General features: G+C 35.7%; 1 protein-coding gene across 2 annotated transcripts in view; it reads right to left on the bottom strand.

The window, feature by feature from the left end:
* LOC107732331 (Krueppel-like factor 5) overlaps positions 1-8675 on the bottom strand; it is a 16254-nt gene extending 7579 nt beyond the window's left edge. The window contains exons 1-4 of one of the 2 annotated variants that reach the window (XM_016543620.1): positions 8368-8675; positions 2358-3150; positions 2179-2238; positions 1837-2060 (exon numbers count right to left, since the gene is read on the bottom strand). In XM_016543620.1, the coding sequence (XP_016399106.1) occupies positions 2047-2060; positions 2179-2238; positions 2358-3150; positions 8368-8538 (1038 nt within the window). In that variant the 5' untranslated portion in view covers positions 8539-8675 and the 3' untranslated portion in view covers positions 1837-2046. Of the gene's footprint in view, positions 1-1836; positions 2061-2178; positions 2239-2357; positions 3151-8367 lie in introns of those variants that run through there. The other variant, XM_016543621.1, reaches the window with a different exon arrangement.
* Positions 8676-18725: the final 10050 nt, after the last annotated feature.

Genomic DNA, 18725 nt, shown 5'->3' with positions numbered 1-18725 from the left:
TTGTCTAAATATGATAACTAAAATGTACATTTGAGTAAGACTAAGACTAAATTAAAAATGGCTGCCAAAATTAATACTGCTGTACGGTTAATTAATAATAATCTTATTGCTAAAATGTCAAGTTTTCATTAACTAAAACTAGACTAAAATACTTAAGGTTTTCTTGGACTAAAACTAGACTAAAATGTTGAGACTTTTGGTCGACTAAAACTTGACTAAAACTAAATAGGATAAGGTTGACTAAATATGATAAGGACATTTTAGCACGGGACTAAGACTAAAATGAAAATAGCTGACAAAATGAACACTACTATAAAGCATGTTTAGATATGCTCCACCAAACTGGCAAAGTGTTGTTGTTTTTTTTGAAGAGCCACTAGCATAATCCAAGCTAGCTGCTTAGATTACTCCTTAAGTTACAAAGCTAACAAGTTTTGCAGGCTTGTATTTAATTGCTTTGTTAGAGCACATCTAGTACATCCTGACATACTTTTTTAAATCATGAATAGAACATATAATTCCTGAAGACATCAAAATTACACGTGTTATCGACCTGTTCTGACTTTCATCTGTCAGCACGGAATGTTCTAGAGCTCTTAAACTGTTGTTTGACAGCTTTCAGTGCGGCGGGATCATTCCCAACCCCCAACATCTTTTGAAACACAACTCCACACCATGTCCACCTGACCTGTGACAACATAAACACACCTTACAGATGGACAGAGAGCGAAACAACACAGGCTCATCAGAAAAAAAAAAACCATGTTGCTTTTTGCATCATGTTCAGTTTTATCTGAAACATATGAACATTAATCTGGCAACATGTTATTAAATTGGTTGTTGTACATATCGCAACAGTTCTGAAATTAAATGTCCGGTAAGAGCGCTAATAGATTACCGTGATAACAACACGTTTGGAAAATAATGCAACAAAAACTACCGAAAATAGTTTGGTATCACTTTAGAATAGGGAACACCTATTCACTATTAACTAAGAGTTTTCCCTGAACAAACTCCTAATTTGCTGCTTATTAATAGTTAGTAGTTGTTAAATTTAGGGATGGGGTTGGATTAAGGGATCTAAAATACGGTCATGCAGAATAATTCATTAATATGTGCTTTATAAGTATTAATAAACAGCCAATATGCTAGTAATATGCATGCTTATGAGCAACTAGTAAATAGTGAGAATTGGTCCTTAAAATAAAGTGTTACCAATAGTTCTGACTCTAAATTCTGACTGTATATTCTATAGCTATTACTCTATAGTCTATATTAAAATGCCAGTTGCTGCATTGCCGTTAACAGCCTACAGGCTATTTTCATTAAACTTCTCTTTTTCCAAATAGGCTAATTTAGTTTGATTTGATTTTATGTGGAGTGGGAATTTTAATGTTTTAGTGGAATTCATTACTTTAAAAATAACCTATATAAAAATTGAAAATTAACGCATTTTTAAAAACTGGCAAATCAAGTTACAAAAGCGTTTTTTATGGTCCGAGATGAAAAACTGCTGAAGTCCAACTAAAGATATACTGAAGTATATTTGATTGTGCTAAAGTGGAACTATTGCAAGTATACTTAATTTAAAGACATTATTCAAAGATATTGTTCAAATATCATAAAATCCTCATCAATGGTGATATTAAAACACATTTTAGGCTTAATATTAATTAAATGTGCATTGTGCACAAGTAGTACTCCAAATGAATTTGATTAAAAATTTTGATATCAGTAAGTCTCAAGCGATATGTCAGTAAATATGTTAATAGATTTGAACTATACTTATTATGAAATAAATGTATTTTAAATGTATTACTTTTTTACTAAGGTGGTTTTGCAAACCGTATCAATCATTCGAAGGAACTGTTTCTTCACAAATCAGACACACGAATGTCAAGATTACGATACAGTACATTTTGTTTGTTCCTCACCCAAAGCTATTGTATAACATCAGAAGACTTGAGGGATACTTTGAAAGTATTTTTGCACTGTTTTTGAAGCTTGAAAAGTCTCAGTCTCGTTGTAACTGCATGGAAAAGCCCTTCATTTCCCCCTTTCTCCATGTTCAGCAGAAGAAAGGAAATCATATAGCGTTGGAATGACATTAGGGTGAATAAATAATAATATCATTTTTATTTTAGGGTGTCTATGTTAGAGTTTGATTTGATTTCTTACCAGTGTGAGTCCTTTGGTGTGCTTTCAAGTGAGAGCTCTTTGTGTAAACTTTGGTGCATCCTGGTACAGAGAAAAATTGCCCAGATGTTAGTTGACAAACGTCCCTGATAATCTCTGCCCATCTTCAGGATGGCATGGCACATGTAATCCAAAATTATTTACTGGAATGGCACACTAACCTGGGAAGATACAATGATGAATCCTTCTCTTCTCCAGCTCAGGGTTGTTCCGTCGGTTGTATCTGGGTCCCGTGAGGACGCCCTGACCGTGGGCCATTAGCATGGAGTGAGGGGTCATCTGTCCAACCTTCATTCCAATTCTAGCCTGGTACGGCGGGGGAGGGGGAACAGAGGTAATGAGCTCTGCCTGGTTCTCGGGACTGCTGGGCTGGGAGTTGGGGGGCGACGGAGGCAAACTGTGCGGCTGGGGTGAAGTGTAGTACGGCTCGGGCATGACAAATTCGCCAGATTGCGTCGTCAAGGCCACTGTGTTCAGGTTGAGCATGGTCCTGCCAGATGCACCGATTCCGTTCATCGATTGACTCTGGGAGAAGGTCATTGTGGTAAGGTCGCTACTGCTGATGGGCATCTGGTAGACCGCCGGCTGCTGAGGGCCGATGTGGAGCTCGTCTGTGACGTTTATGTCAGGTTTGATAAAGAGGCTGTTGACCGTCTGGGGCACGCTGAAGACGGAGGTGAATTCGGGGAGTGTCTGAATGCTACAGGGTAAGTCCACCCCTGGCTCAGTTTTGATCTGATGCACCTGAGGTTTGTTTGGACGATAAAGGCCCGTGCGAAGGTGTGTGGTATTGGGCAGGATAACGTTGATGTTGAGACTGTAAGGGGCTGGCTTCTCATCTGCAAAATACTCATCCACCACCGAGGCGCTTTCCCGACGGAACTTCTTATCCGTAATGTTTGGGGAAACCAGTGGGGTGATTTGGGGCAAATATTTATCCATCTCCATCCGTGTCTGAAACAAACAGAAGATGATTATAATACAGTGCAGTACCTTTAGTGTACACTGCTCCTGCTAATTCAATTGATTATTTTATCCAAATTTAATGTCATTGTGTGCAATCAAATTCAATTTGTAAAATTAAGTTATTAATTAAAAATTAATTTGTTTTAATAATTTTCATCAGTCATAACCAGATGTACAATTGACGGGAAATTGAGTTGAGCATTACTTTTTATATTATTTAAATAAAATAAACATTTGGTTTAATTAATTTAGCGATTTAATAAATAAAAGTTATTTATTTATGACTTCTTGTATGCTAGAATATAGCCAATGGCCCTCTCTATTTTGGCAAAATGCCTAAAAATGGTTTGTTGCAGCAGAATTTATTTGAATTTTCTTTGCATCTAGTAGGCATAACTAAAGAATTTTAAGTTGCAAAACAAGACCACAACCGAAACTGAAATCCAAATTATGCATTAATTGAATTGCATGGAAACGATTCTTCTCGATTTAATTAAGTTCACTGAATGTTTTTATTTGTGATTGTATGCAGTCCATGTTGACAGGTTTTGTGCATGCTTTGCTAATTGGATTAGCTGCCGTCAAACTGAAATGTCTGCTCTGCCATTTTACCCTTTTCGCTTCACCACAGCGGTTTAAAAGATTTTATTTGAAAAAGGAGATCAGGCAAGCATATACTATGTTAATGTCTTTCACAGTTGATTTGTGATTGCAGCGCCAGGTACAAGCAGTGGGAGATCATTCCCTGCACACAAAGGCAAGTTCAACGGAGCAGCTCTGCACAGTGCTTCAATGCAGCACAGAGTAAACAGAAACCTCATAGGTGTGGCGGCCATGAAGGATTGGAACACAAAGCAAAACCAAAACAGTGACATGTGATAGCAAGAGGAGATATGGGCACAAACAATGTACAAAAATAGAACTCTAAAAACGAGTGCACCCTGGAGAGCCATTCAGGTGCAACGGTGCTGTAAACTCCTGAGACTGATAAATGAGGGCATTTGTGCGATAATGAAGAACCAGATTTACCAAACCAGTCAATTGGCAAGTCAAATGTGTGATGATGAAATGGTTAGCATATGCAAAAACCTGAACAGCCTAAATACCTGTCTTGAACAAAACGTTCAGTGTTTAAACAATCTGTAATGACTGCAGCATGTGCTAACCAAAATAACCCCCAAAACTAACCAACAAAGCACGAGACCTCTAGTGAAAATGCTTATATTTAGCATATTTCTAAGACACATATTAGATATCAAATTATGTTTACATTATTTTATACAAAAAAATACATGAATGGATTTTAGAATGACTTTGGCATGTCGTCATATTGCTTTAAGGACTGCAGTGCTCAAGCTGCATGTGCTACTTTCTTAGAAACATACTCTTTGTATTCATGTTGGTTTCATGATTCTTTTTTAATATAATTATATATACATCCTTTTCAAGAAAATATTCAATTAAATGACTTGTGTACCTATTAAGTAAAATGAATAACATTTGGAATTCACACCTTGAATACACGTACATAATTCTAATCTTTATTTTTTAATTCCTAAAAGATTTTAAATGTTACATATATAGAGAACTAGGCTATACAAGAACTAAGAATATCAGTTATATATATTTTTTAAGAACTTTTAATGTCGTCGCAGACATTTGGACCCCACTTAAAACACACAGCTGCCTTTATTGTTGACCTTATTGCATTATTTTAAAAGCACTGTAATGTCCAGCTGTCTGAAGTGGCAGCTATGTCAACAATAAGGCATGTATTGTCAAAATGCATTTCCTTGACAACCCACTGATGTGGTTTCATGTACAAATATCTTCATCCTTTCAGGTAACTCATACCCTAACATGTGAGGTCATGTACTCTCGGGGAATGTACAATGAATGCTGACGCTTCTGCAGCTTTTCATATCGCTGCGGATGAGCCATTTATTACAGACAATTGTACTCTCACAACGTTAACGTCAACAATTCCACCTTCATCCCCATCAGGCCAGCTTTGGAAAGTTAAAACCAGGTAATTAATGGAAAATAGCTTTCGATTTATCTCCAGACCTGGCAAGAGTACCGCCCCTGCCCTTAGTCCTGGGCACAAACAGGCCTTGTGTTGTGTGGTACTGGCAGAGAGGCAAGTGCCCTTGGCTACAGCTTCCGTTGGCCTTATAGAGACCCGGTTCTGTTCACTGGAGAATGAACAGCAGCTGAACCCTGGCCCAAGAACTGAGTTAATGATTGGAGAACATTTACAACCGCTAAGTTATGTATTTTAGGGACCGATAACGGCTGGGAGCCGAGTTAGGCATAAAAATAATCTTTGAGATAAATAAGCCGGAGGTTTCCGTGTTGCTCAGTGTCGACGTTCGTTGAAAATATGGCTCACTTTCTGAAATTCTAGAAAATCTCATTCACTCTTTAAAGGGTTAGTTCACCCAAAAATGAAAATTCTGCCATCAATTCTCTCACCCACATATTGTTCCAAACCTGTATGACTTTATTTCTTCAGCCCAAAAAAAATAAAAAAATAAAAAATTCTTTAAAGGGTTAGTTCACCCAAAAATGAAAATTCTGCCATCAATTCTCTCACCCACATATTGTTCCAAACCTGTATGACTTTATTTCTTCAGCCCCAAAAAAAACAAACAAAAAAAACAAATCCGATAAAATCTAAAGTGTAAAAATGTAAAGAATGTTTTGTCCATATAATCAAAGTCAATCGGATCTAAAAACAATATTTCACTGCATGAACACCCCCCAAAAAAACCCACACTAAGACATAATTTAATAAAAAATATATCTTCTTTTATCTTTCACAGAATGACATGAGGGTGAGTAAATGATGATAGAATATCAGTATAGTTTTTGCTGAAAAATCCCTTTAAGAATGCGTTCAAACATCAAATATCTTATCCATTAAAAAAAGTCGTATTATTTGTAAAGGAGCACATGAAGCTCAGAAGCCTTGGAAACGGCATGATATTTGTCTTCCGAACTGTTTCTTCGACGTGAGATTTCGCAGCTTATTTCAGAGTCCAAATACCCTGTTAGCCCAAAGACCTTTTTCCTAATTACAACACAAAAGGTCTTTCCCTTTGAAATAATCGTCTTTTACGGCCTAAAAGGAATTCAAAAAGATGGAGATTCGTCCACAGATCCCCATAAAACCAGACTGATAGGCTTCTTGTCTGTTTACTGGAGCCATAACAGCACAAATCATCCGAGGGCAGCAGCAAGAGAAAACAAAACCTTTGAGACGAAAATGATGTTTTATGGCTTTGGGGGAAATAGATAACAGTCGTTTTGGCTTTTCAGGACCAAGACTACTGAAGGAACCATCTTGAGTACTCTTCACAGCAGTGGATATGACTACTGACTGCTGGTTTTGTAACAGAAAATTAAAGTAAATTACTGCAATAGAGATGCGTGACACTGCAAGACGATGTGACTCAGCCATATCTTATGATTAGATGTGCCAAATCAATCATGTAATTAAGATAATCTTTATTTATAATCATGACTTTTGTTGGTTTCGGATTATTTTAGCAATCTAGTTTCATTTAGACTATGATTATGACTCCTTTAATAGCAGGTACTTTTCCCAACAAGTACTGGGGGTCATGAGGTCAGACATGTGCTTCTCGTCACCAACCGAAAACGAGGGAACAGAGACCATGCGAAGGCCCAGGCTGTTTTCTTCAGTGTAGCCAACAACCTACATGTTCTCTGTGGCCTTACGAACTTTTGAAGGAGTGCAACAAGGTCATCAGTCATTGGCTCAGCCAGTCATAAACTAGTGGTGTTCTAGTTAGGATGCCATATGATCCAACACAGCACATTCGATTCGCATTTCAGACCCAACCATTTTCAGTTGTCATTGTGGACTCAGATATGATCATTAAAACAGAAAATAAAACATCATGGAAATGTATAGCAGATACTTATGGCCATTGTGATACTTTAGAGGCAGTCTGACCAAAGGCAAAGAGCAAACTATAGAGAAATCTGATTCTATAAATAAATTCTAAACCTGTGGATTAGTCTGAGTTTTCTCTTAGGGCAAACTAAATCTTAAACTTTTGACTAACACTGTCACAGTGTTAAATGACACTATGGTTTTCTACATAACTTCAAATTGTGCATTGAAGTTGCTAAGCATTTGTGTATTATTGTACCTCACAAAAAATAAGGTAATAAAAGTAAATGGTTCTATTCTTTGATTCCTTCGCTTTCAAGTACACTTTACAGTACGCACATTTTACTCTTATTATGTAGGTTGTTTTAAGGACCTGAACTTGTGTTAATGTCGTAGTAAAAGTTGTTTCAATGATCTCTCATCCATCTGAGATAATATATTCATAATAAAGTCAAGTTAGAGGCAGGTATAAACTAGACTATGTACAGAACAATATGACGTCAGTGTTTATTGCAAAACTGACATGCAAATTTAAAGATAAATATGTGTTACTGCATAAAATAAAGAACTGTGTTAAAGACATTTACTTTAGTAACTTCACAAGTAATCTAATTCTGATTTCTTTCAATTACTGAAATGTAAAAAACATAAAAATACTATGAGATTTATTGTTTGTGGTGTTAATAGTAATAATAATACTCCTACTAATAATACACTGCATAAGCAACTATTCATACTTATCATGCTAAATTAATAAATGTAAACGCAATGCGAGACAAACATACAGCAGTTCAGTTGACCCTTATGTGAAGATGTAACATGCACACTTCAACGAAAGCAGTTTGATAGCGATGCCTGTAATATTTTCAATATTTGATAAACAATACTTAATACTTAAAAAAAAAAACAGACACTTGCATTACAGAAAGCCGTTCGTAAAGATCATTTTTTGTAACTGAGCAAGTGCTTTCTCTTAAAAGTGCGCCTATATTTTTGATATAGGCTAATATAGGTTTTGACATTGAAATATTTTTGTTTTCCAGTTTAAGTCAGACACCACAGAGCGCCTGTCATACCTGCAATATTTGATAAACAATACTTAATACTTAAAAAAAAAAACAGACACTTGCATTACAGAAAGCCGTTCGTAAAGATCATTTTTTGTAACTGAGCAAGTGCTTTCTCTTAAAAGTGCGCCTATACTTTTGATATAATATAGGTTTTGACATTGAAATATTTTTGTTTTCCAGTTTAAGTCAGACACCACAGAGCGCCTGTCATACCTGAACCATTTCGACAGCGTTTGTTACTAGTCTCACCGCGGGTTTGACGTCCTCAAACACAGACGAGTCCTCCGGCCCATCCGCGCTACACATCCGCACGGGTTTAAGCTGCGTGAAAACCGCCCTCTCTTCTGTATTCGGAGCGCCAACCGCCAGTCTTACACTTGCCATTTCTATATGCAAATATCGGATATTATATTTGAAGCTTATTTTTATTTACGAATACACCTATACGGGATTATTGTAAACGTCCTTGTCGTTACATCCAGACGCGCGGTGTATCCAAAATCCCACCCTGTGTCACTCAGGTAGCCTTACCTGTTGTAAAGTATCACATTATGAAAACGTAGTACTTGAGTGACAGCTGCGTTAGCCATTCAGAGAGAAGGATATAGCGCCTTCTCCAATCACAAAGCAGGTAGGCGTGGCTCACCTGGGAGGTGTATCACATAGAGACGTTGCTTTTCTGTATAAGCCTACCCATGAGTAAAATTATACTGAGGCTTTCGTATTGTAAACAATTTATTTCTTTGCTCACTATTAAAACGAACGTTTTTTGTGTGTGATGAGAACCCTGTTTTGTTTATGAACCAAAATATCATGCTATTAAATGGTCTTAGCAGGACTCTCAAGTCTGGTTTATTGGCTGGTTTTGTATATCACTTTATCGCCCAGCTATAGACCAGCTTACAGGCTGGGAAACCAGCAAACAACCTAAACTTGTTCATGTATTTTTTTTAAAAGAAAAAATTATTTGCCTCAGACATCATGTTTAACTATTTCATTGCAGTTGACTAGTTGCAAGTAAACTTAATTTAGGTTTAAATACTGCATTATTTATTTTACATTATTCATAATTAAACATAATTTCAATTGAATTGACTATAAACAACATATTTTCAGCTTGCATAAATAAATATCTTTTATTACTTCATTGTCTGGGTCTCTCAGTCATAATAACATAATTCCATAGCTCCCACACAGACATTAAATAAGACATTCGTGCATATTGTAGCATGCCCATGTATAGTGATTATATTAAAGCAGACTAATTTACAACTGAAAATCTGTAAATCTCACTTCACCTGAAAGCTGTTATTGTTTTGTCTGAAGAGTATCTCAGGCCGAAACAAATCAGAGCATCAATCAGTTTCCATCAGATGCCTCACACGAAGTACCAAACCAACCAGTTATATTTCTCTTTATGTACAGGTTCAGAGCAGCCGTTTCATTGCTCCGTGAATTTCTAGAAGCAGCAATGTTGAAGAAGGATGTGAAAAAGTGATGAGTCGGAAACTGGATCGCCTGCATTCCTCCTGTTTTATCAAAGAGCCTGAGGACAGACCGGGTCAGTCAAAAACAGATGTGGCCACTGCAGGTGTCACTGTTTAGGGCCAATTCGGAGGGAACTCTAGTTGTGAGAGAGGTCAGACAAGGTGGAAACACCTGTTCCTGGGTTTAAATGGGGTTGCTGCATCACAAACGTTACATGATGCAAAGATTCACTGAGCTCAGTGCAGTATGCCATAAACCTGCCATGCATTGTGTAATGCGCACATTATATAATGTACATTATGTTTGTAATGCTTACTTTTATATAAAATCCAGTTAAGGTCACACAGAGTTCTAAAAAAAAAAGCCCTGCTGTTTCTTAAAAACAAAAGGCTTATTATTTTTTTCTGTGAATGTTGAATGATATGGGCATACAAAGTGGGCAAGGGAAGGACCTTGGTGACAGAACAGTCTGTTATAGACTCTAATTATAATAATTTGCCACAAAATGTTGGTTGTCAGGACTCAACACCTCACAGTTCAGAACATTTAGTATTCTGTGCCCATCAATCACTTTTAACATTCCAGAACATTCTATGGAATTCTCCGCATAATGTGAACCCATATTTGAAGAAGAAGGTATTACTTGTGTGGGTATATGTGTATGATTTGCAAGGGGCGTCGAAACGGGGGGAAGGTTAGGATGATTCCAAGCACGATTTTTACGCAATCACGGGGGGGCCTCGGGTCAATATGATGTTCAGGGGGCCCGGAAACCATAGCGGTGTCCCTGATGATTTGTATTTCTCTCATTCATGAATTTAAACAGAAAGTGGTAAAAACAAAACAAAAACAAAAACAGGATGCCGTTCCAGTATAAATATTATAGGATTATCATATTTAGATGAGTTAAAATGAAAAGATTATTGCAAAAAGTTTTGTTATGTATGATATTTTTATTGAAAAAGTTCATAAAAACACGTCAAGACAAACTTTGATAGATAGATAGATAGATAGTGTTTTTAGGTGGGGCCAATTAAAATCACTAGGATACTGAATGTGTGCTTATGCAGAATTAAGTACACTAACTATTAAAGAATCTCGCCTGAGCACCTTGAGAGTAGCATGTGTGCTTGTGTAACCAACAGACCTGTCTTTGCCTGGCTCGTATCAAATTTGCATGGGCAATTGGTTGATGGATTGCGGTGAGTTTCAGTGTGTGGTTACTAGTGCTCTGCCTGCAATTGCTCACCTTCCTGAGGTCAAATTACATCAGCAGCTCTCTCACACACACTCCTGAACACGTGTGCTATGGGGCAATACACAGGTATCCACTCGTGTCGCGTTTCGATGCAGTTTTACTTCATTTTTATGCCTCATTTGTCCAATTGCAGTGTCAGAGGGTATGACAGATGTCCTACCATGAACATTCACCATTTAGCATCTTGTTTTTTGCTGCTAGAAAACCTCTCTCAGTACATTTTCACAGTCAACAGCACAAAATGGCCTCACAACAACTCTGTAAATGAATATCTGAGCATTGAAAGTAACTGATGCATTCCGGGGGCCAGAGAGCCGGTGCCGGGCTATGGATTTGAGAGCCAAATGTTGACTGAGGGAGGGTGTCCTTCAGTCCTGAATAGGCCCTGATTGTTCTCCCCTATTACAGCACTGCAGCTAAAATGTGTACTTTTCAATAAGGTAAGAATCAGCATTGATCTAAGCAAACCATGCAGCGCTAACCAACCGTGTACACACCCAGACTCTCATTGTGAAATGACAGAATGAGTAGTGTGACAAAAGGTGAAAAATTGATTTTGTTTTTGTTCCTCCGGTGAATACAAACTATGACCACTTTCTAAAACACAATGCTCATAATGTTGAAATGCATTACAGTGTCCTATAATTCACGGTTGGGATTTTGTGCTGTCTGTACACTGAGAGCATTCAGAAAAATTAGCAGCACATGAGCTCTATGTCTCTCTCTCTCTCTCTCCCTCATGCTTTCTCACATATAAATACATACACATACAAAACAATATAAGTCAAATCTAAAATATGACTTACTATTGCTTCTGGCTTTGAATGTCCTGAGTGACAGGAATTTCAAGTTCAAGTTCAAGTTCAAGTCTGCTTTATTGTCAAATAATTTTGACACCAAAACAGAACCAAACATCTTTTCAGGAGAATTAATCTCAAACTTAACATGTTCAATATGGACAACATTTTAATTATTTGTATATTTATGAACTAATTTCTCAGGTTCACCTAATGTGGCCTTCACAATGAGTTAAGCTAAGCATTCCATTACGACTAACCAGTTGCAGTCAACTCAAATTTGCAATTAAAATACTGTTGTTTTCATTTCATGATTTCAGATGATTTGGCTGAGAACAATAAAAGCTAAGCATTACTGAGACTGGACAGGGATTTTTAAAAGTTCCTAGCATGCTTTGTGTACAACTGGATGCTAGAAAGTTAACTGCTGAAAAAAGATTGGATAAGTGCGAGATTGACCAGCAGGAACACTAATCACCATAACGGTAAGCAACTGTTTTCAACAAAACAATATGTACACAAAAAGCAGTATTTTTATCTTGTTTTGCTTATTCAGTTTTGTTTCAAATAGTACACTGTAAGTTTCTAAATTTTACAGAAAAAAACCTGTAAAAATGCTACAGTAAACACATGTTAATTGGTTAACTGTAAGTCACCTTATCATATACAGCAAAAAACTAGTTTAGCGTTGCATTATATATAATTTTAAAATGCTATCAAAATGATGTTTTTTGGCAGTAAAAGCCATGAATTTATGGTGAAAACCAGTAAAGGACACTTCCAGAAGTCCTTGTGTGACACATTTACTGCGTTTTATCCTGATTGGTGTTTTGTCTTTGTGCGTATAACCATGTTCACTGTCTATACACGAGTATTGGCTTTGTTTAATGTCATCCTTACGATGAACTCTGATTTATCTTGCACGTAGTAAAGTAAATATAACTACATTGTTTTAAGTACACATCAACATTAGTGTTTACAGCGTGTGTCTGCAGTCATAAGTTTGACTGAAATCATTTTGTCCAGGTCTCAGTGACTACTGTACATACAGTATGTGAAGATTAGTAAGGGTCGAGCAATGTTGCTTGTGAATTTCAATAAGGACACAGACAACTTTTCACATACATTGCAGTTCTGAAAAGAGACACCTGGATAAACAAAATGGGCAAAATCACAATAGTGCAGAAGGACTTCATATAGGTCACCTGAAGCTTTACAAATATGTTGCAAACAATCTGAGCGATTGTAAATCTTGAAATGAAAGCATTTGTCGCGACATTATTTCATGATTTCAGATGATTTGGCTGAGAACAATAAAAGCTAAGCATTATTGAGACTGGACAGGGATTTTTCCTAGTTCCTAGCATGCTTTGTGTACAACTGGATGCTAGAAAGTTAACTGATGAAAAAAGATTGGATAAGTGCAAGATTGACCAGCAGGAACACTAATCACCATAATGGTAAGCAACTGTTTTCAACAAAACAATATGTACACAAAAAGCAGTATTTTTATCTTGTTTAGCTTATTCAGTTTTGTTTCAAATAGTACACTGTTTCTAAATTTTACAAAAAAACCCCTGTAAAAATGCTACAGTAAACACATGTTAATTGGTTAACTGTAAGTCACCTTATTATATTAACATTATATCAGTTAATGAAATTACAGTATTTAACTGTAAATTTAAGTTAAAACCGAAAAACCTAAAACGCTGCTACCGTATTTTTACGGTAAAATTCCAGCAACCACAGCTACCGGTTTTTTACCGTAAATTTTACTGACTTTTTTTTACAGTGTAGAGAAAGTTTGTTTTAAACATTATGATATATCCTGACTATTAATATAACTGTTAAGCTTTGCTTGTCTATAGAAAAAAGTTTTATTTTCTGACTTTCAGACAGTCTGTTTCTTACCACTGTACATTTTAACCAGACTGTTTACCCTTTTTTGTTAAAAAAAGACTTCAAAGATCCTATTGATAGAAAGACAAAGACCAAATATCAATGCACAGAAAAGAACTGACTACCCACAGACGTTATATTAATAACTGTTATATGAATCAAAAGGAAACCAAAGGGTTAATGAAGACATATGTTTGCTTTATGCTCTAACAAAATGACGTATGTCCATGTCCATTAAAACGTCTTTGAGATCAAGCAGGATGTTGAATATAACTTTAAAGGGGTAGTTGCGCAATTGTGAGCACCGGAATTCAGTGGGAGGTGACCATATATGGGTCCAGGAAATGCTGGTATTCCTTCAGGTGAGATGACGTTTCAATGTAATGGGGTCAGAGAACGAGGAGTTAAACGATTTCTGTGCACTATCAATAAAATATGCAATTTGAAGTCTTTCACCATTGATACGCCCGTCTGCAGTACACGAAGTCACAATGACCTTGCGTGAGAAAAGCGAAACGTTACTGTCGACATGTCTCAATCTAACCAACATTTAGTCATGTTTCTGCAAAAATATTGAGAAGCACAACTGTTATTATGATAAGAAATGTTTCTTGCGCACCAAATCAGCATATTAGAATGATATTCGGCCAATCACAACGCACTGGATAGTTGGTTAATCAGAGCACACCTCGCTTTTCAGACCGATTAGTTTTGTAAAAATCGACGCGTTTCAGAAAGGCGGGGCATAGAGGAGAAACAATAATGTACAGTATGTGGAAAATAATGTTTTTTTTTAACCTTAAACCGCATAAACACATTTCATTACACCAAATACACAAAATAATGTTCTTTTTAGCAGCATCATATGACCCCTTTAAAAAGGTACTATAGTTTAAAAACCTGTGATATTGAGTTAATACATATTAAAAACACAAACTAACACATTTTTACATGTGAACGTTTATCTGATTTTGTCAGGAATTTAAATTCAGCAGTTTTTACAACCATGGGCTGTGCAATGTTGTGGCATTTTGAAACTTATTGATTGTTATTATGAGTAACGATACACTGACCGTTCCAAGATGGCGGACACGTCGACGTGTCTGGAGCGGTCGAATGTGGTATTTACCTACATATCTATATATAGAGTATCACCATATTCATTTTTGTTTATTAAAAATGTATCAACGTATATTGTTGAACGTTAAATATTTCCAATTTACTTTTTAAGTTAAAATTTTTTTTATTTGACATTTTTCAAAACTTTATTTGCAAATTACATTTTGAATTTGATATATGTTCGATGTGTTTTCAGCCTTTTGGATCCCACTGTGTATGTCACCTGTTACAGCGGCTGCCTTATTTGCTGAAGTCTTTTAAACAGTATTCTGTCCTTGTACAGGCAGTAACCATCTGTTGCACACAAGTTTTTATGGCATAACTGGTCAATAATATGATGCTTAAACTTGAAAACCTGCTTCGCAAGGACCAAAGAAGAACAGTTAAATCTTTTACAATACTGTTACTCCAATAACTATAAATAACATACATTTAAATTTGCAAACTATAATTTATAAGTTAATGAAAACAGAACACAACAAAGAACTTAACTTTCAGATGGAAAATGCAATGTAATAATTCGATTTTCATCAGAAAGTATAATCCCTTTACAAGCGGAATTTCTCAAGTGTCTGCTTGCTCATAAAAATGTATAGGTACCTTATAATTCTTTTTTACTTTGTTGAAAAGACATATGTGTGTGTGTGTGTGTGTGTGTGTTTGCATTTGCTTTTTTGGTCCCACAGTGTCAGGTTACCTTAAGTCCAGTCTGAGAGAAGGCTCTGGGATCAACTCTCTATTGTTACTCCATAAACTAATAACAATTGGGCCAGGAGATTCCCACACTCTACGTCTTAAAAAGCTCTTTTATTTCCTTTTTAACTTGCATCCTCCTGCCTCCCACATCAACTGGACAAAATTCAATTTCTCTGAATTCTGAACAGTTCTGAACTGCACCAACAGGAAAGAACAATACCGCTACTGTAATGAATGTGGTTTATTGTCTTTATGCGTGGTTTGCATTGCACACTCAATGTTATGATTTCATGGAAGTTTTACGCCAAATGGCAGTGTTTGCATTTTAAAGACAAGTTTAAAAGATCGTCTGATGATATGAAAGATTTCATTTGAAGTGTCATCTCTTTTTAGTGGTTGGTGGATGGATTGCAGTATAGAGAACATGCCAGAAAACCCACAGACTGGAATTACTGAGAGAGTGTGTTTGTGGGATAAATGCAAAGGTATCTAGGAAACATGGCACAAACAATAAATAAAAAGATCATTCTTCTGATGTAACTTCAGGGCGTCAGTCAAAAGATTAATTGCGTCAACACATCAACAATGGAAGATCTGGTCTGAGAATCCTATTGTATTGTATTGATGCTCTAACAGTCAAAAGCCTCTAATGGAGGCTGTAATTATCTCATTTTTAAATGACATTGCATAATTTCATCTAGCATCCCAAAAGGAAGTGTCAGCGAGAACAATGCAGAAATTAAAAGAATAAAGGAGTGTAGACATGGATCATCCCAGATCAAAATCTGAATGAAAAAAGTGTGAAACAACACAAATTATTGCCCATTTGGAACAAGCAAGTCTTCCATCAATTAGTCAAACTGTAAAAAAAATAAAATAAATCTCCATCAGTATTTTTGTCCTATTTTCCTTTAAAATAACTTAACATAACAGTTTTATTTAATATTTTATTTTAACAAAACATAGATTCTCTAAATATCTCATGCAATTTATAATAAAACAAAAATACTGATTAAGAAAATGATTCACACAAATGACCATATGAAACAATTTCCTTTTGGTTCCTGTTAAGACATGGAGTCTAGAAAGTACTTGCAAAATGACAGGACTTGTGGACTTTCCACTGAACAAAGAGCGGTCTGTTGTTTCAGTATGAATCATCAATAAACTATTACAGTAAGTGTAGTATCAGTCTACCGGATCTCCTGGGCCTGAGAAATCAATTAAACTATGGTCTTTTTTGTCCATTAGAATATCTTTGGTATCTCAATCCAGAGCTGGTGATAGAATATTTGTGATGTGATATCTAAAGTATAAGAACAATTATAAGCAGCATCACCAGTAAAACATACAGTCCTGGATGCGAGTTGGTGTGGTATTCTAGTAATGCTAAAATACACATAATTGTGACAGGTATGAGGCAAACTCCTTTTCACCCCGTTACTGTGTATATCATTACTCAGCAACCATAGAAGCCAAATATTGACTTTAGTTTACGTAGTCCGGGACTATATCTTTAAGTAGAATGTTGGCACTTACTGAATGTGCCTTATAAAAAATGGGTAGCACTATATTTTACAGTCCTATTCCACATGTACATACTATGGACTTGTTATAATAATTTCAATAAGAGGGTAATAACTAGGTACCCTAGCCCTAACCCTTATATTACACAGCACTTTCTTTGGTAAGTACACTGTAAGTACAGGTAAGTGCACTGCACATACTGTAAAACCAAAAAACAAACAAACAAACAGTGTTCCTGACATTTTTATTAAGTAGCAATATTTATTATAAAGAAAATAAGGCACTTGAGGTGCATGGGGGGTTGCATATGGTATGAATATAATGATTATGTACATTTCAAAAAATGGGTGGAGAGTGATGTATAACTATGATGTGAAATATTGATTTTTGCTAACTATCTGAGGTTTTCCTACCTATAAAGTTCTAGATGGTTCAACTCTGGTAAAAGACGATTAACAGGACTTAATTAACGGAGTGATAAATACTTGCAGACAACAAAAAACATTGAACTGTCACATCAGCACACTTTTGAATACAAAACAGGTCAAACCTGTTATAACTATGAGTAATTATTTCAGGAGGAATTTCTATAAAATTCCAACACAACTGAAAGTGAACGCACAAAGTTTTATAGCTGTTTTAAATGCACAGTAGTGTGTTGTAGTATGTGCATGCAAATTTTCCCTATTTTTAAGTTCATCTTTAAAAACACTAATAATTTAATAACACCGTTAAGTGTAATATTTAGCAAATCTCAAAATGAATATCCATTGTCATAGTGTACATTGTAATGCTGTGATACCTAAATGTACTAAATGACTGATTTAAATTTATAAATATACAGTACACTAACTTTAAGTTTAAAAAGTGACTGTAAAGACATTTATAATGTTACAAAATATCTCTATTTCAAAAAATGCTGTTCTTTTGAATTTTTCATTCATCAAAGAATTTGGCATTGGGTTGAAATCAAATATCTAATGAAGATACAGTTTCAACAAAGGAAAGGACAGGGTTCCACATTTTATAAAATGAGTTAACAGAGTCTCTAGTGGAGTATGTAATTTTTTCCAGGTGTAGAAAGGACATTAAATCCTTCAATCAAGAAAAGTTAGGAGGGGGCCATGAGGATTTCCAATGTAACAGTATTCGTCGTCTGGCTACCAATGTAGCAAAAGCAATCATATCAGCATGATGCTTGTTGTTCAAGCCATCAGCAGGGGGTACTCCAAAAATTGCAATTATTGGGCAGGGTTTCACAGAAATATTAAGAGCCTTTGACAATGTAGCAAAAAAAGAAGACCAGATACAATTTAGGACATGTATAAAATGTATGAGTATGATCTGCTGGGGATATTAAAAGAATAAAGGAGTGTAGACATGGATCATCCCAGATCAAAATCTGAATGAAAAAAGTGTGAAACAACACAAATTATTGCCCATTTGGAACAAGCAAGTCTTCCATCAATTAGTCAAACTGTAAAAAAAATAAAATAAATCTCCATCAGTATTTTTGTCCTATTTTCCTTTAAAATAACTTAACATAACAGTTTTATTTAATATTTTATTTTAACAAAACATAGATTCTCTAAATATCTCATGCAATTTATAATAAAACAAAAATACTGATTAAGAAAATGATTCACACAAATGACCATATGAAACAATTTCCTTTTGGTTCCTGTTAAGACATGGAGTCTAGAAAGTACTTGCAAAATGACAGGACTTGTGGACTTTCCACTGAACAAAGAGCGGTCTGTTGTTTCAGTATGAATCATCAATAAACT

This window comes from Sinocyclocheilus rhinocerous, unplaced genomic scaffold (assembly GCF_001515625.1).
Source record: "Sinocyclocheilus rhinocerous isolate Xijiao unplaced genomic scaffold, SAMN03320098_v1.1 scaffold249, whole genome shotgun sequence".
NCBI lineage: Eukaryota > Metazoa > Chordata > Actinopteri > Cypriniformes > Cyprinidae > Sinocyclocheilus > Sinocyclocheilus rhinocerous.
The sequence above is the reverse complement of the archived record's forward strand: the minus strand, read 5'-3'. Positions and strand labels throughout refer to the sequence as shown.